Source organism: Gavialis gangeticus, unplaced genomic scaffold (assembly GCF_001723915.1).
Source record: "Gavialis gangeticus isolate Ggan-Ray unplaced genomic scaffold, GavGan_comp1, whole genome shotgun sequence".
Lineage (NCBI taxonomy): Eukaryota > Metazoa > Chordata > Crocodylia > Gavialidae > Gavialis > Gavialis gangeticus.
Genome location: NW_017729004.1, coordinates 31,216,094 through 31,236,136, shown reverse-complemented (window position 1 = coordinate 31,236,136; position 20,043 = coordinate 31,216,094). Strand labels below are relative to the sequence as shown.

Genomic DNA, 20,043 nt, shown 5'->3' with positions numbered 1-20,043 from the left:
AGAGACAAAGGACACAGAACAGCCCCACCAGCCCCAGCCAGCGAACTGCTTCCAGGGAGGCAGCAGCTAGCTGGGTGCTGCATTGTGATGGACAGGGGGCGTGGTGGCTTTGGGCATACAAGCCCCCATGGTGGGTGGCTGCCAGACTCCAGACCCACCGGCACCTCCAAGCTGGCGTGGGCAGCTGCAAGCATGTTTAACATATCCCTCACGCCCAGTCCAGCTGCCAAGCCACTCACCTGCAGCTACAACAGCGTTACCTCTGCACTACTGCCTGGCCAGCTGCTGCCCATGCCGCCAGCTGGGAAGGGCCCTGTCTCTACGACCCAGCCAGGCCAGGCCAGGCCCTTCCCAGCCAGGTGCAGTTCCATAACAGCCCAGCCCAGGCATGGGCAGCTGGGAGCAATCCAGGAGCACAGCTTCTGAAGCCCCAGCCCAAGCTGCAGCCTTCTGGGAAGGGTCCAGCCCCCATGGCCCAAACTCAGGCCGCTCCTCCATGCCTGCCCTCAGCAGCACCCGCGGGCTGGCCTGGCTCAGCCCCACAGCTGTAGCCCCCAGGCCTGCAGCCCCAGGCTCAGCCTGAGGCCGATGATGGGGCTGTGCTGGCCAACTCTGGCCAGGCCCCCCACCATGCAAGAGGCAAGCAGAGGGGAAAGCCACAAAGACCCCTTGCCCACGCCTGAGAGGGGAGACAGGGGAGTTTAATCCTCTTCCCTGCCCCCCCTTGGCTTGACGTGCTGCCCAGGCCTGTGTCTGGCCACATCCCCATCTCTTCCCCAGGACAAGCCTGGCAAGGGCTGCTTCCCCCACTCCAGAAACCCCTCAGCTGGGGTCCCTACAGACCAGACGGGGGTGTTTAAACCCCTCCCCAATCGTACTTAGCAGCCTGCCGTGGGGCTTGGCCATGGCCCCCAAGTCAGCTTCCCTCCAGCCTTGTGGCTGCTGCAAAAGGAAGGGAGGGCTCGCTCTAGTGCCCCCCACCTCCCGCCCCCAGCTTCTAACCTGAGCCACTACAGACATGTGCCTCCATTTCCAAAATCAAAAGTGAATTCTGGAAATTCACTTGCAAATTGGTTTAATCTATGCAGGTTAGACTAACCTGCAAAGATTGAATTAATTCAGGCTCAGGCTTTTTGAATGTCTGTCCCTAGCCTATGACTCATGGTCCCCAAGATGGCTATCACCTCTCCCTAAGGCTGCAAAGAGCAGAGGCAGAGTCCAGTGTTAACACTCTCACAGATGCTGGTGAAGCAGTAGCTTTTGACTGAAGAACCGACTAAGAGTGAATGAGCTGCTACATATAATCTGTTCTATGTTGATGAGGTGTGGTGTGGAAACAACAGCATTTACTGGAACTTATATAAAGACCTGTTTACAGTAACGAAGTGACGATCTTACTACTATCCCTGCAAGAGTCTGGGGTCTACCTTTGTTGCTTTCCTGCAACACCAGGAAGTTCTTGCTGCCAACCCAGATTGTTCCTTGGGATGCCACACTTCCTGTACATTTTGTCTTTCTAGCAGTACTTGCTCTATGCCACAGAGAACAGGTTACCCAGAGAGGTTGTAGAACCCCTATTTTTGGAGGTTTTTAAGACCTGGCTAGACAAAGCCTTGGTTGGGATGATTTATTTGGGGATGGTCCTGCTTTGAGTAAGGGATTGGACTAGATGACCTCCTGAGGTCTCTTACAACCCTAATTTTCTATGATTCTATACTTTATACTACTTTAATCTAGTCTGTATTTCCTAGTTTGTTAATGAGAATGTTGGGAGAGACAGCATCAAAAGCCTTGCTGAAGTCCAGGTAGAACGCATCTACTGCTCTCCTCTCATCCGGTGTGGCATGACTTGCTTTTGGTGAATCCATGGTGGCTGTTACTGATTTTCTTACTCTTTTCTAGGTGTTTCATAACAGATTCCTTGGGGTCCTGTTCCATGATCTTTCCAGATTTCAAGGTCAGGCTGACTTGTCTGAGTTCACCACATTCCCCTTCTTCCCTTTTTTTAAAAACATAGGCATATATTGACCCTTTTCCAGTCATCTGGGACCTCACTGAGTTCTCAGAGAGGATAGACAATGGCTCTGAAATTATTTCAGCCAAGTCCTTTAGTACTCCAAGGTGCATCCCATCCAGTTTGAAAGCAGCTAGCTTTGCTAAGTAAACCCTAACCTGCTCTTCTACCACTCTAGGCTATGTATCTCCTTCTCTATCTTCGCTGCCAACTGCACTAGTCATGACAGGTGCCTTTATTTGTGAAAACTGAAGCAAAAAACGCTTTATACTTCCCTGCATCATCCATAACTAGATTGCCCTGATGGACTGCTTGTGCCCCGCTGTGTTTCAGTCCCAGCAGATGTCTCGATTATAATGGGGATAACAACACTGCACTCTCACAGAAGCAGCATGAAGATATACTCATTCATATTTGTGCTCATATATTAAAAGTGATAGTAAAATACATACAAAAGTAACTAGTGTCATTGCAACCAAGTTTTAACTTTACATTTATCAAAATCTAACCTTTTGTAATGATTTAATTTATATACTTGTGAAAAGCTGTACGAGATTTTGCTAATTCAAAACATTTAGGTTTAGCTCACACATTATCTAGCTTTTCAAAAGGTTGAGCACAAGCACATGAAATAGTTTCTGTCCAAGTTGAGAATGATGGAATAAGGAATGAACTCAGAAAGAGAACAAGAAAAAAGGTCATCAGCCTAAGATAAACACTACTAGAATCTTCCTAAGTTTGCATTTAAAGATTAAGTGTGGGTAAGAGGGACTGTAACATTAAGGATGTAGAAACTGTCAAAATGTTAGGGGAAATAAGACAAGCAACAAGGAGCTGTGAATAAACAATATTTTGGATACTGCTGTCAAAATAGCTGCAAAGTATCATGGGTTCTGACTTCCCTGCAATACAGCCTGGAATTGTTTATATTTTTCTTCAAGGTATTATTATAGTATTTAACCAAAGGTTGATTGATTTAAATATCTAAATTAGTTTGGTAGAAAACGGTTTTATTTTCAGCTCCTTTACATTTGTCCAAGTCTAAGTTCACAGTGTGGCATTTCTTACAGACATTCACTTTTATTAAAACTGTAACAAAATCTAAAACCAAGGAAAAATGGAAGAAAAGCTTATAAGACATAGGACTGTTGACACATTAACATATCTCTGATGGTCCTAAAAAGTAAATCACCCTATTTTTTCTGACCACTATGTACAATACAAGAAGTTTAAACTTTGTGTCTTAGTCTTAAAAATCATGGTAACAGCCTGCAACACTTTACTGAGTCAGAAGGGGTCCAGCTAACTGAAAGAAACTATTCCTTTGAATAAGGACTTGCAAGATTGCAATGTTTTTATTATACAAATCTCATACAACTAAAATACCATATAAAACTCAGTGTTACAAGGAAAATATCTCCAATACACTTCAATTTCAAAGACAGATTTACACGGGTATAGTGCTAATAGCTTAAGATAATAAAAAATTTAGTAGGTTGAAAAGCCAAATTAAATATACAACTTTCATTAGTATTGCTCATATTATAGGGTAGCAATATCTTTCACAAGTAACCATGCAGCAGCTTGTAATTGACAAATATGTCATCTATTTTTAGTAGGTACAAATTAAGTACTAAACTTGTGGTTCTTACAACTGATACTATTTTGTAGTTCTAGTACCTCTTCCCCTATTAAAGAAAAATCCTTATGCATTTTAGAGATCTAGGGCCCCTCTACTCATGCAGGTAAAGGCACAAGGTGATCTAAAATGTGCAATCCACTCAGCTGTGCTTCCTGCCATGTGACATGCATGGCAGAAGGTGAGATTGTGGGATTGCACAATAGATCCCATTACACCTAATCCTGGGCTCCCCCTGCACCAGCAAAAAGCAAGCTCCCACAACTAGGAGCCCCTCAGTTAAGGGGTTTTCAGCTGTGGAGACACCCCATACACCCCCATGGCTGAGAGATGCAACTGCCACAGCGGAGGGGAGACCCTGCTACAAATGTAAATGAAAGCTGGATACCAACCAGCTAAAAGTTAATACACATTTTCGAAGTCTAATCTTATAGCTGGTTGGACCATTTTTTGGCATGATAGCTACTTTGCACATGTAGCTGGTTTCAGTTAACTGCACCATATCTGTAAACATGTAGAGGCGGCCCTGGAGTACTCCTTTGACTGTTTAAAAAAAAAAAAAAAAAATCAAACCTTTATTAAACTAAACAGTGAAAAGGAAGTAACCAACTGGTCCTCTCTTTTCACTTAAGGTGGCCACAGACCAACAACCTGTATAAAAGGTCAAACTTAACCACAACCTACCACCTTTATTTGTGAAATTGTGATTGAAATGCTACTCACTCATATCCCACTGACTGAAATCACTGAACATCAAGTCACTCATGGGAGGAGACAGTCACCATATTATGGCAGCTTGTTTTTCATTCTTGGAGTCCTTAGGGAAAACTGTCTTAAGTTCACCAAAATTAATAGCTATGTCATACTACTGCATGTCAGTGTGGCTACTGAAGCACTACTAGCTTAAAATAATAACCAGAAGTAAAGTTTTTACATCACATCAATAGGTATCCAATACAGAAAGAAAAACACAGTAGTGTATGAAAAGCAGCTGATATAAATATTTGATATACAATAAGTGATACTCACTTTAATCAATTTAAACTGAAATTGCTACTGGCTATGTAGACTTGTAAAGAACATAATATACTTTCAAAAAGTAAAGCAAGATTACATTCTTTAAAAACATATTTTAGTCCCTTTTTCCCTTAAAGAGCAGAAATAGCGAATGCAATTAGGTTCAAAGATAATCTTCTTCCGCAGCATAAATTCCAAGTTATATACTTGAAGGATTATCTCTTTTTCAGCACACCTACAAGCTTTAAATCCAACACAATAAAGAATAATTGCCGCAGAAGTAATACAGTTGTCCTCATATTAATGTTTTGATTAAGGATACTAAATACTAATGTCTCACCTAAACAAAGCTTGCATTTATAAATGTAGTGGTTTGTTTACTAACAATCTCAAAAATGGTACAGGTTTCCCCTCGATTTATGCAGTACATGCGTTCCCAGAAAACTCTGCATGAATTGAATTTGTATAAAAGAAACTCAGTTTACAAAGTAAGAAATAGGGATACATTCCCGTGGCGGGGAGGGCGGGAGGGAGTAAGGCTGAGACTAGGGAACAGGCAGGGGAAGCGGTGCAGTGCAGCCTGTCGGCCAATCCCAGGGCTGCAGCAGACAGCAAAGCAGAGAAAACTGAGTGGGTTTAGGGCATGGGACATGTGGGCGCAGCTCTTGCTGCTATGCGCACTCCAGAAGGGCTGCAGGCTGGGATGCTGTGCCAGGCTCTTCTGGGGGGGTGGGGGGGGTGGCACTCGCCCCCAGATCTGCACGCAGAAGGAGAGCAGGCTGCCGCTGGAGGCTGGGACCAAGGGCAGCACTGGACTCTTCCCGGCACTGGGGGCAGGCTGCAGCAATAGGAGGGGAGCTGCTGCTACCCCATAATTCACTGTAGCCCCCCCACACACACACCTGCCCTCCCAGCACTGCCACCAGGAACAGCCCAGCACAGCCTGCAGCGATTCCAGGGTGCATGTAGCAGCATGAGCTGCACTCCCCCATCCCACGCTCTGCACCCACTCAGTTTTATCTGTTTTGCTCCCTGCTGCACCTCCGGGAACAGTCTACGTACTGTGTCATGCCCCTCCCCCCCTTCCCCTACAAACTTACCTCACTACGCCCTGGGCCTCCGCTTGTCCCCACTCACCCCCACCCCCTGCTGCAGCAGCCCCGGGAGCAGCCAACACCACCTACCTGCACCATGGCACGACACAGCCCAGGGGCTCAGGTGAGTGGGGACAAGCAGAGCCCCAGAGTTGACCACATAAGAGTGAATTTACCTCACATATAACTAATTTGGGATATAAAAAGGGTCATTGCGTAAGAGGGAATTCACATATAAAGAACCCGCATAAATTGAGAGAAACCTGTATTAGAATGTAAATCACCTGTACTGCAATTTTTCTGGCACTTTAACTTCAGGAATTCTTGCTTTTTGGCAAAAATGCAGTTTAAAAAATGCTCACTCTCTGACAACAGGCTCTTACATCTCAAAACCCATTCCATACATTTATCTTTTTACGTTTTTAAACACAGAAGACACTCTTTAGTACTACAAATAATATATTTTTCTTTCAGTGGTCGCAACTACACATCACTGTACTTTAGTACTTCCTTTTGGAAGTACTAAACCACAGTGCAGTATCGGTGTTTGCTGTGCCACGCGCATGGCACATCATTACAGCTCACCACTAGGTTGCCATAGCGGCATTCTACACCAGGGGAACACATCGCTACAGCAACATAGCTGGCCATCACACGTAAACCCACATGACCTTTATGTTGTTATAGCACACTGTACAGTGACATAGCACACCACTACATTGCTGTAGGACAATGTGTAGATGCACCCAACGTAGCTTATAAGGTACACACAGCTATAAAGATACATATTATAGAAAACTGTACTTTGGAAAATTATGACTGTACAGATCCAGAAGGAAAATGATACATAAAATTAGACTGAATTAAAAGGAGTAATATAACTATGACATAGTCCATACCCTTGTAACTCCATGATATCACAATACACTGTCTACAATAAATTAAGTGTCAGATTCTGCTACCCTACTTCATAATAAACAGAGCCTTTGCACCAATGTGAGGTGAGATACATTTATTTAATCAACAAAACTTTGTCCTAAACACTATGCTGTATTTCAAACAAATATAATGGCAACTACACAAGTGTTAGCTTAAGATAAAACACAGCAAGTTATGATTCAATTAAAATCCTACACAATACATTACCTTCCGCCTCGGGCACTGAAAGGCACTACATGGATTCCCAGAGGCCCACCGTCGTTGGAGACTTCTACGAGCTTTACCATATCACTGTGAGACAATGATGAATGAGGGAACATGAACATGTACCGTAAATGAACCAAAAAAACCCACATAAAAACGCACATGCACAAAAACAGAACATATTCCAGAACTTAAGTAATGGTGATGAAAGCAATGTTAAGCACTACATACCTGAATATTAGTCTGATGGCATGAAAGGAATTCAATCAAACATAATTTTGTTAATAAAACAAATGAAAATGAGCTAAAGTTTTAAGTAAATTTAATCTGCTATATGACTTGCGTAATGTAAAATAATGATAAAGTTTTCATTGTTTGTTTTCCTTAGGTTACTAGTATATATATTTAAGATATTTCTTTTTTTAATTTTTGTATCAAAGATGCTTTAAAGCAGTATGAAATGCATTTTTTGGACTGTACTATAACAGCCAAAATATGTAAATATTGAACATAATTTTCCTTAAAAGCTGTAAAGGCTGTTAATGTCTTTATCATACTTTATTCAACTGCCCAATAGTTACTAATCTACTCTAGTCTTTATTACCTAATAGATCAACCAATTTGAGGGCCATTTGCATTTTTAAATTGGTCCCTTTGCTTTTTGGTATATGAAGAGCATTTGATGGTTTAAATTTCTACTTATTTATATACTAAGTTTACTACAGTTATTTCTCTTATGTGTATATAGATCCTTAATTCTGGCTCTTCAAATTAAACCCCCAACTCACCTTTCCAAAGCAAAGGGTCAGATTTGGTTCTCATTTTTGCCATTTGCTTTTAAAAGAGAACTATGAAAAGATGGTTAAATAAAAAATATGAGCTCAGAAAAAAGTTATACTAATATCTACTATACTTTATTTTAGCCTTGAAGAGGCTGAGAAGCAATACGCCTTGAGCAACACTCCCTACCCCCTTTTGTTCATACACCCCCTCCCCTACCAAGGAAAGATTAAACCAGGATCCAAAAAGCCATACAGCTACAAGCCACAGATGGATTAAGCCAACCCCCTCATCCATACACAACATAACTTTGGGAAATCTCAGGTCTGGATTCAAATCTGAATTTGTGGTTTATGCCCACCAGTAGTGTAGCACACATTTTGAATATTATCCAATGCTATATATGGTACATTTGATAAGTGGCTTGCCTCCAGAGAGCATACCAAGATTACAACTCCATAATCTGCATAGGAACACAGGGCCAAATCCAATGCTAACTGATATCAATAAGAGATTGCCCACTTGCATCAACATTTCTGGATCAGATCCAGAACCGCCATACCAAATTACATCGTTTAATCCAGAATACTGTGTTTGACAGGAGCCAGTATCACATCATTTAGTGGACAGCTAAAGAAACTCCAAAACCGACAATTATGGAATAAATGAACAGCCTGCCAGTGAGGGAGTTTTATCCTTGTGCTTGCCTGCAATTGGTTGCTTTATGTTTTTCACACAATTATTCTTCCTTTTACATGTTTTGTTGTCTAATCAAGCCTATCCTCATCTTCCCAATTACTCCTGTGAAAGTTCTTTCATACTTCGTTTTTATTACCTATTCCTACAGCTCTTCCATGTCTCCTGTGCTTTGTTTGGGATAGGATGATGAAAACTGAATACAGTTTTCCAGATACGGGGAAACAAACCACTTAGTTAACAGCATTAGAGTATCCAATGTTATTTTCCACCAGTCTTCAGGCACGCTAACTTTTTTTTTCTATTTTTTTTTTCCGTTTTTTTGAGTCTCACTGCTCATTAGTCAGAGGTTTTCACTGAGCTGCACAAAATGACTCACAGGAGCCAACTAATTTTGTTCAAGTCCTGAAAGCATTCTAAGAGATCCCTTTTGTTCTTCATCTCTGCTCTACACATCCCCGTTCCAAAGGGCACTTTTTCTTTCCATTCGGTCCCAGTTTTCTTTTAAGCAAAGAAGATGAGGGCAGAGAACCGTAACTGTGATCAACTTGATGAAACTAGAACATTCATGAAGGGCATTAAATTACACAGAATCTATTAAAAGGACACCTAAAGAATGAAAACTGACTTATCTAGATCGTAACTGAATCTATTTTTTCTTTGGCTTATTCTATGCTTCCACTAGGGCAGGCATCCTTTTTGCCACACATTCAATTTAGCTCAAAGAAGAGCTTCTGCTGCTACTACTGTTTTTCTACTGTTTAGCTCCCTAAAATGGGTCTGGAAAGAAATCTGCCCTGTCCTAATCAATCCATTCTAAGTGGCTTTCAATGTTCTTTGCTGTGTACCAAACCATCCAAGCAGAGGTCATTCTAATTTTGGTCCTAAATCTGACTTCCCCGTGTGCCTGTGCAAGCCCTCCAACAATACTAAAAAAGCTCCCACTACACTTCTGAATTTATGAGTTTTGCCTGTAAGTGTGCAGAAGAGATGCAATATAAAAAAAAAACTAAAAGAAAAAAAGGGAGCACATGATAAAATGTCCATATAAAAATCAATTCAAAAATAAAAACAAGAGGCATTAAATTTGATGCATATTTTACATATTCCAATTAGCAAATAGCACTTTTAATTCACAGTAGCTGCATCTGCACAAGACACTGACTCCACAGTTTTTACTGAGCAGTCATTTGGTACTTAAGTAAACAGTTGCCCGAGTTACTGCGCAGTAGCCTAAGACTGCACAGTAGTGTCATGTCCTGTTTTTTGTCACGTGACGCTACTGCACAGTAGTAATCAGGCTACTGCACAGTCAGCATATCGTGCAGATGTGGCCAACATTACAGTATTTGTTAATATATGTAACAGATTAAATTTTAATACCATATTCTTGTGCTTATCATACACTTAATTCACTATTTTTAATACCTACACTAATCAGTATTTCTACCAATAAAAGGACAAACATAAAAAAGTTTAAAGTATTACAAGCCACGTCCTAATCAATATCAAAATGTAGCCTGGGGCATTCTCTTTGAAATGAAACTCAAAAGGCCAAACTTGCTCCATTTTAGGTTTCACTGTGAAATCCTAATTGGCTGAACCTTTCCTAGAGCAGACAGCAGCTTCAAGATAGCTGCAGAACAGAAAAGTGCATTGAGCTTGGAGTTCTGCTTGTTTGGGTAGGCCTTCCACATTCAAGATTGCCATGGAAAACTTTTCCTCTGAACTCTTTTATAAATTGTAGGGAGTTGTTTATGTCGTTTACATCCAACTGCTATTTTCTAGAGAGCCAGTTGAGCCCATTCCCTCTTTCACTCTATCTTCTATGAAGGTAGAAAATTTACCAGTTCCTACCTCACCACAGATCTGAAGATATTCTGTTCAATGCTGTGACATCTCTACTATTACGATTTTCAAAACAGGGGAAGAGCTATTATTGGTTCAATGGGCAAAAGGTCTTATGAGCAGTTCCAAATAAAAATGTATTTTTGTGTGTTCTTGCTCATTCATAGGAGTTCTTTGCTACTTTATTTGGATTCTTAAACATTAAAAATGCAATTATATCCAGCAACTTACTCCAGGGAAAAATTTGTTGCATTTTCCAAACCAGTATCTGCATGTCCAACTGGTTCAACTCTACTGCTGTCCTCATCTGCCCCATCTTCATCCTGTACATAAAAAAAATAAATATTCCAGTTCAAATTACAACGTTTATTATATCCAAGATGGAAATAATAGCTCAACTAACCTATATTTATCACTGTAAGTTTTTGTGTAACATTCACCTAGAAGATAGGTAATTTCATGCCTATGAAATTATGAAATGCTGTGTAGAGAATCTATGCTAAGGTAGGTACGGTTAACGAAGTAGGGACATAAAATAAATAGGTAAAGCATACACTGCTCACTAATGAATAAACATTCTTATGGTCTGGTTATTATGAACTTTATTGAACAACTCAAATGAAGAGAGACACCCAATCTGAATTCTAGTTAATTTTAAAAGGGTAAGTTAGTAGCAGTATCAGGTACTGTATCTATTTCAGAGTTTCTCTGCCACCCTCATGCCCCTATATTGTTCTGCAAAAAACAAGCATAGACACAAAAAATTGATCGACTACTCTATGAAAAAATGAATATTCTGTCACAAGCAGCAAGTGAACTAATTAAAAATATAAGGGCAAATATATTTGCACTAGCAAGTTGCCTGTCAAGAATGATGGAGGGTGGGAACAGGGGGGAAGCACGCTAACCCTAACCCACCCCCCCTCCACACTGCTGCTGTCCCCCAGGAGCAGAGGGAGGGGGGAAGCTTGTCCCACCATCCCCTCCATCCTCCTCTGCCAGCACCCCGTGCTGTTGCCGCTTCCAAGGAGCAGGGCCGTCTGTCTGTCTGTAACACTCTTGAAACACCGACTGGTTACTGAAACCAATCAGAGTGCTCCAAGAGTGTTACTGACAGGAGGCGGCAGCGTGCCACCATGATGGCGGGGACAGAGGGGAAGGAACAGCCTCCCCCACCCCACTCGCTCTATTCCCTGCGTCACAACAGTGCTCTACCACTTCCAGGGAGCAGGGCTGGGGATGGGGGACAGATGAAGCCAGGACTGCTGGCCTCGCCCCCTTGCTCCCTGCCCTCTGTCCCCACCTTCATGGCCACACTCTGCCACCACCTGTCCGTAACACTCTTGGAGCACTCTGATTGGTTTCAGTAACCAATCACAGTGCTCCAAAGAGCATTACAGACAGACAGACGGACTAAGCCCTTTATTAAATTAGAATAGAATGTGTGTGTGCGCGTGTGCATACATACTTGGGCACGTATATGTCTTTTGGATAACAATCTTGTTATAACTTGTAAAAGCAAGTGAAATGATAACTATGATGTTTTATGAGTTGACAGTGTTCATTTAAAATATGTAGGTCCAAATCATAAGCCAATGTTTCTCTCTCAAAACTGGCTTACATGAGGTATAAATCAGTGAAGTATCTGTACCACAACCTTGCAAATCTTAATTTACACATATAACTCCACTGAAGTAAGCAAGTTAGTACTACTGTCGTAAGTAGGACTGCACAGAATATACCCCTTAGTCATTAAGTAACAGATATTTTGCAATTGTGTTTAAATTTCTTAAACTTATAGAATCACTCATGCTAAGTTAGCTCACAAAATAGTATATTGTTCCTGAAAATGAGTTATATGTATTGTTTACTGCAGAACTTCATTAATAGAATCTAGGAGTATTTATGACTTCAAAGAGTTAATAGGAACTCTAATGTTAACAGACTGATTTTACTTTCTGGAAGCTCAAATTAAAAATACATACATTATTCACTGGTGTTATAATTTTTAATGTCAGAATTGGGAATACAGAACTTCCAAATTTAGAACAAAGTAATTAAAGGACTTCCATTAGAAAGAGAGAACCCAAAGCATTTTTATAACTATGTTATTCAACAGAAATTTATGCTTTTAATTACCCATGTGACCAAACAGAAATATTATATTGTAAGCAGTAGGGTTTCAAAGCATAGATTTAGATTCCACGGGCAAAGACATCAATCAGTAAAATGGTAAGTGATGGAGTATGAATTCAGCACAGAGTTAGACAATATATTAAATTATTGAAGAGATATTAAGGCAAAGCAGAGGCAGTCAGTAACGTCCAATTGACATTTCCTCTGAGAGTCTGCAAAAATAAGAGGCTGGATGCATCAAGCTTCTATGAGCTGCTGTAGATATGCTTTGTACATCCTGGATAGCAGTGCACTGCATGAAGCCAAGCTACTTGAAGATTGATGATCCTGTGTTTTGAGAGGCTCTAATATGTACTTCTTAGTCATCTATCTCTCTTAAGCACCAGGCAAGTAATACATTTCAAAGGTTAACCAGCATCTTGAACCTGCCTAGAACTGCATTATTAATGTAAACAAGAAGCCCAAATAAGATTTTCCATACAGAAAATGTTGTTCATAAACTAAATGTAAAGGATAACAACTAACTCACAAATATGCAATAACAAGATAACATTTATTTGTCCTCAAAGTCATGCATTTAAATAAAAAGTGCACTTATCCTCAGTGTAATCTTACACAATATAGATATTTAAGTATCACAGACTAATTAAAATTACAGGCAGGTACAAAATAGTATAAACTGCATATAACGTACAAAAATGTGTGAATTGCATTTTAAATGCTCAAAAATCAGGAAGCTATTATTATTTATGTAGTTACAGGTCACATGAGACCTCTCTCTTACACAGTGCTTTATCTATATCACTACTATAGTTACATGTACAAATCACAATTTTGAACTGAAAAAAATCTCACCCAAAATACTACTTTTTATTGTAGTACTTTGGTAGTCAATTTCCTTGCTGTTAAGAGATCATTGACTGGTCATAATTCAAATCAATACATTTCAAGAAGACACATGCATGATATCAAGATTCAAGTGAAAAACTCTACACTTGAATGTAGAGTCACACACAGCAATAAACAATCTTCTGTTTTTCTCTCTCTTCACGCTGATACTTATCTGGAGTTATGCAATTTGGTAGATTCTTATGTAGTATGATCATCAGACCACAATTTATCCAAAACCAGAAAATAACAAAACATTTAAAATGCACGTACCACATATTCAAGTACATATAATTTCTTTTCACCTTCGGCCTTACCTGTTCTTGTCTTATTTTCCTGTTGGTTTATTTTTAATTCGATCTTGAACATATTGTATAATAAAGTATCTGCATAATTTTACCTATATCAGTAGTGTCATTACAGCCAACAGGCATTTCCTAGTGACTAATATGCATTTGCTTCAGCATTTATCAAAAGTCAGAGCCTGATTTTTTTTTTGTTTAAGGCAAAGGGCCATTTTGATTCTCTACTAATCATTATCAACAGCAATGAAAGATGATGGACTCAACATTCATGTTGCTGACTTTGAAACATCACTATTTCTCATACATTTTTTACTGAGCATTATACCCGCTAGAAGTTTGAACATCTGAAACAAAACTTGTTTTGCACATTTTTTTCACATTTTGTATAGTCAGGGACATCAAAATGGTCTTCATCAAAAACTTTTAAGTGCTTGACTAAGGTGCTTAGAATTAGGTGCTTAGAAAGGAAGAGGGTTCTCAACCTTAACTAGAGTATTACTGCCATAATCAACAGATGTGTCCTTTTAAAACATCTTTAATATTGCAGCAATCAGACACTCTTTTCTTTCCAATATAACACAGATTTTGATTTACATGGAACTGAACATAGAGAAAATTGGACACCTGCAGAGGGATTTAACTTAAAATTCTGATTTACTAAGAAGAGTAACTCGCTGCGAAAATCTTTGCATCGAGCAGTCATTTCTTTATTTAGAAAGCAGTTTTCTTCCTGAATAGCAAAATCCACCTGTATATGCTATTACTGAGGTAAACCAAGAAGGTACATTATATTTAGCAGGACAAGGGCATTCTAAAAACTCAGCAAGAAACATAGCTCAGCAGGCTTTTGCCACAAAATATATTTTTGTGTAAACCCCTGGTAAAAATTTATATACACAACACTGCAATATACTTTATACCAAAAGAAACAAGACATTGCAGTGCAGTTAAACAACAGAAACAAAGGTAAAACTTTCAAATTATTTGTAGCTCAGATAATACAGTTAAATTCAACATTCCAAGGCACTACACCCTCCTTCCATGTAAATCTCTGTGCAGTTTGAGTCTTGTAACAATCAATAAGCTTGTACACAGATATATAGTAGCAGATTTTTTGGAGGGATCTGCAGTTACAAATAAAGCCACTGAATATGGATGCATGGTATTTTTTTTTTAAAGTATTGATTTTGTATTATTTTTAGAGAAAGATTTATAAGAAAATAAATATTCTAATTAAAGTACCCACAGCATCTCGTGTATCAGCATTCCAGCGCTTCAAAATGGTGGTGGGGGGCGATTTATCCAAAGCTCGTCAAGTGAGCTTTAGATAAAAGCACCCCCGCTGCCATTTTAAAATGCAAGGACACTGATACACAACACACAGAGGCTGGCTAGAGTGCAGTAATTACCATGCTCCAACAGATTCAATTAATCGAGTCTGCTCCAATACGCTGTAGTTACAGAACACCCTCCAAGCTCATGTAACTACATTTAATGCCAGATTTAAGGATGCCTGTTGAATGTGAATTTAACAAGCTTGTCCATTTATATTATGAAATAGTCTTTATTTACATCAGAGAATAATATTTCTTCCATATCACCCATGACTTAGTGCCCAAGATAGACCTACTCTGTGGAAAGCAAGGTTGAGATGTGAAAGAGAGACCAATGTCGTCTTCAATTTCAGGACTCATCGTGAACTCTCTTTAGTCCTATTATCTGTCTCAATCACTATCAAAATGCCAGCTTATGATGTGAGCCTCTGTCATTCACTTCTTAACTTTCAAAACAGCACCTCTTATGCTACCCCTCACACTTGGGAGGAGTTTTCTGTAGATAGTTGCATAATCACTTCATTACTCTATTTCAAAATGTTGCTTAAAACTCTGCTTTGCTGTAAGACACCAAACTCAGTCAATGGGAGCTGTGCTGAAGCATATACAGGATGCTGAGCATTCAAAACTCAGCCCAACAGAATGCCTCAGATTGGGCACCCAGACTTAGCAAACTGTTTTAGTTTAATCTAAGAGTCTCAGTTCCCCACCAGCAGAAGGGAAATTACAGGCCCTCATGTAACTCTGATTTGATTAAAAAAAAATTAATTAATTTATGTTCAGGAAGCACTCACCTACTCTGAATGCACATCATAGAAAAAAACATACCAAATTAATAATTCTCTTTTCAGAGTAGGGTTTGACTACAGTACAGCAAATAAGATGTGGGACCACAAGCTGAATACTATATTTACTCAAGTACAAGATGAGGTTTTTCCTCCCAGGTGGCCTGAGGAAAAAAAGCCCCTCACCTTGTAATAGCATACAAGGAAATATCACTTAATACATTGTCTATCACTAAACTGCTGCTGAAAGCAGCATGTCATCAGCAATGGAAACCAACTATGAGGTTCATTAAGTGTGGTCTTCACTGAGCAGAACCATAAAACACATGGCCCACACTGAGCAAACATGAGAATGAGAACCTTTTTGTTTTGTTTTGGCCCTTAAAAAATGGGTGGGTATTCCCTCCACAGGGAATTGGCACTGGGCCTGAAAGTACTGCAATACCTGACTGGTACCAGAAGGGCCCAAGTCAGCCCTGAAACTTCCCCTTGCTGCCAAAAATGCTTGAACTTCACCAGGATGTTAAATGGAAACCTACAACAAGAATAGGTTGGTGCAGCCCATCTGAGTAAGACATATGGTAGTGCCCATCAAGCACTAAGTTTGATTGCCCCAGGAAATTTATCACCTTCCTAAGACTCCTTGATGAGCAGATGACTGTCTCCATCCTATGCAGCGTCTCTGCTACGGAGCCCTTTGCCATTTGAACTGGTGTCAAGCAGGGCTGCATGATCACACCAATTCTGTTTCTCTTAGTTGCCATCATCAAGATGTTCATCCAGGACCATCTGCCACATGGCATCAGCACCTAGCATGGATGGAAACCTTTTCAATTTCTCCCACCTCCCTGCCAAAACCAAAGTTGCTTGAGCCTCAACGGTGGAACTTCAGTATGCCAATAATTGTGCCGTCATTGTATATACTCAGCGCATTTACACAAGACACTAAAAGCGCGGTAAACTAATTCTATTGCACATTAGCATGTCACAGTGAAAGCCATGCTAATGCACTAATGTGCAGCAGTATTAGTCTACTGCACATTAGCATCACTTAAAAGATTTGCACTGGTGCTACTGCACAGTAGTGCCAATTATCATGCATTTAGTACCTGTTATTACCGTGTGTTAACGCACGTGTAGATGTTCCCATTAAAGAGGACCCTTAACTGCTTCTCTCGAGCATACCAGTGCCTGGGACTGACCCTTAATATCAGAAAAACAAAGGTGCTTCACCAGCCTTCTCCAGGCCAATCAACTCCCCTAGCAAAGATCCTCAGTGACATACAGGAGCTGGAGAAAGCAGAACTCTGCATACCTTGGAAGCCATCTCTCAAAGAAGGCCATCATCGATGAGGTGATCCAGTATAGGATCTGATATGCCAGCTCTGCCTTCAGAAGACTAAATCATCATGTGCTCAATGATCACAACATCAGAACTCAAACAAAGTTCCTACTATAAGGCACTGGTAATCCCAACTCCTCTACAGATGTGAAGCATGGGTGACCTACAGAGACCACCTGAAAAGCCTGGAATGCCATCACCAGTGCTACCTCAAAGTGGGAAGATCAACACACAAATGCCAGTGTCCTTACTGATGCTAACACCATCAGCATGGAAACACTGATTATTCAACATCAGTTGCAGTGGACATCTCTGATGCACATTTACCAAAACAACTGCTATACTCCCAACACAGCCAAGGAAAATGACAAAAGAAATGCTGAAGCCAAAGGAAATGCTTCAAGGACACTCAAGGCAAACATTAAGTGTGGGACTGATAACAGAAGTTAGGAAAAACTAACCCAGGACAGGGCTACATGGTGACACCTTGCAAAAGAAGGTAAATCTTTCTTTGAGGAAAACTCTCACCCCAGAGGCAGAAAAACAACAGAAATGGAAGGGAAGGATGGAAACAAGACCAAGGAATTTGTGGTCCAACCCTCCCTTTAACCACCACCTGTGGCAGCTGTCAGAGTCTGTGGCTCTAGGATAGCCCTCCTCAGCCCTAAACAAATTCATCTACAGCCCTTAACTTGACCCATGGGAGTAATCATCCTGGACTGTGAGGGATCACTGCCACTGCTGACAAGTGCCCACCAAGCACAGTCCCCCTCATGGTCAACACTTTTTCAGGTCACTGAAACCATGATATTGCATACTGTTTACCCAGAAATCATCATATCATCGAAATTAAGAGCTGGAAGGGACCTTGAAAGATTGTTGAGTCCAAACCCCCTGCTCTGGGCTGGAATACTGCCAGGATCAAATGATCCCAGCAAGGTATCTGTCCAGTCTCCTCTTAAAGACTTCCAAAGTTGGGGACTGCACCACCCCCTTGGGAAGTCTATTCCAGATTCTGCTCACCCTTACTGTAAAGAAGTTCTTCCTTACATCCAACCTGAAACCATCCTCTAACACACGGGCAGGCAATTATTTTGGGCGGAAGGATGCTTAACAAGTTTTGGTGAGGTATTGGGGGCCGCTTAGGTAGTCCCAGCCCTTGACAGCTGCCCTGTCCCCTGGTTACTATATTGGGACCAGAAGTCCTGCCCCCTAACCCCTGATTCTTGCCACTGGAAGTCCCTCCTTTTGGTTTACTACCACCCCCCATACTCCTGAGGAAAGGGGGGGATTCCATCCTAGAACCAGAAAAAAAAAAAAAATCATACACTGTAAGTCAAACACCTACTATAATCTATATTAATTGTATTACAAAAAATATTTGTCATGACGTGATTGTGTACTGTATATAAAAGAGATTGCATAATAACTCAAAAATGAAGTGTCACTTTTTTATTGTGTGTGGTAGAGTTGTGAGACAGTGTGGCTATGTAGGGGGCATAGAGTATGTTGGGGTGTATGTATATGTTGATGGAGGTTGTGGGAGAAGGGTGTTGGGTGTGCGGAAGGGTGGGGGGGGACTGACCCCCATACATTTCCACATGGCATGCAGCCCCCACTGCCTGCCAGCAGCAAGAGCAGGCGGGGAGGTCAGCACAAGGCATGGCTCCGGGCAGCGCAGCACAGGAGGAGGGAACAGAGCCTGCCCTATCAACAGGGCTCCATGTCATGTGCCTGCAGCTCCAGCACTCATAGCGGGGGAAACCCTGCACTGGAGCCTGCTGCCTCCCCTGCTCCCTGCTGCGCAGGTCCCCACACTCTGCAGGGAGCGGAGGGAGCCCCGCCCCCTGCTTCCCCACAGAGTCCAGCATGGGGCTTCTCTGCTGCAAGTGCAGAGCTGTAAGCATGGAACCCCTGCAACAGAAACAGCCAATGCTGTGCTGGTGGCAAGGAGCGCACCCCTGTGCAGCCTGCCCAGATGCTTCTCTCAGGAGCTCTGTGTCGCATACCTTATAATCAGGGTCATATCTATTCTAGTAAATAGGGTACTTGCTCATTAAGTAAACACTCTCCATCCTATACAATGAATAAGTCAGGGTTTCTGTAGAAAAAGTGTCATTAAAATTATACTGTAATACAGGTTAAAGGAGCTGTTTTAATATTGAACAGAAAACCAGAATTTTAGCCTTACCTTATTTTTCCATGCTTTACTTTCCAGCCTTAAGAACATCCTTTTAACACAGGACAGACAGAGAGAAAGAGAGACAGAGACAGTACACACATAGACATGCATACATTCACTTTTTCTCTGTCCTCAATGTCCAGTCCCAGCTCTCCAAACTTTGGTGCAATCAACTCTTTTCCCTCCCTGATCCAGCTCTTTGCTACCCTTGCAGTCAAATTCTCAGCTTCTTCCTTTGTGCTGCCTGTATGTTAGGAAGGGGATTACTGGAAGTACAGGAGAGAAAATCTTCCTGGTGGCACCTCAGCTCAGAGCAGCTATTATAAGATAGGTTCCTGTAGTCCTGGGCTGGAGCAATTGACCCCTGCTGGCTCTATGGGGATGGCCCAGGCACAGCCTGGATAGCATTAGATCAGGGGTGGGCAATTATTTCAGGCAGAGGGCCGCTTACCAAGTTTTGGCAAGCTCTCAAGCACCGCACAGGTAGCCCTGCCTCTTGCCAGGTGCCACGCCCCCAGTCACCATCTTGGGACTGGAAGTCCCATTCCCAGAGCCCCCGGCCTTTGCCACCAGAAGCCCCTCCCCTTGCCCCCAGAAAAACTCCTTTCAGCAAGGGGTTTTGCCAGCTCAGAACCAGAAAATTAACAAATAGTATTCTAAAAATCAAACATCTACAACATTCATTAATCTGATTTCAAAAAATATTTTTCTCCTGATTTACATGGGTTTGTGTAGTGTACACAAAGGTGATTGCACAACAGATTAAAATGAAGTCTTACTCTTGTATATTGTGGGTGGGTGGGGGGCATGGGGAGGCGGGTATAGGTTTGTAGGGGGATG

The 20,043-nt window shown here is 41.3% G+C and overlaps 1 protein-coding gene across 1 annotated transcript in view; it reads right to left on the bottom strand.

Moving 5' to 3' along the window:
* PARD3 (par-3 family cell polarity regulator) overlaps positions 1-20,043 on the bottom strand; it is an 844,345-nt gene that overhangs the window by 458,850 nt on the left and 365,452 nt on the right. The window contains exons 6-7 of the mRNA XM_019507949.1: positions 10,463-10,554; positions 6,911-6,994 (exon numbers count right to left, since the gene is read on the bottom strand). Of these exons, the coding sequence (XP_019363494.1) occupies positions 6,911-6,994; positions 10,463-10,554 (176 nt within the window). The remainder of the gene's footprint in view (positions 1-6,910; positions 6,995-10,462; positions 10,555-20,043) is intronic.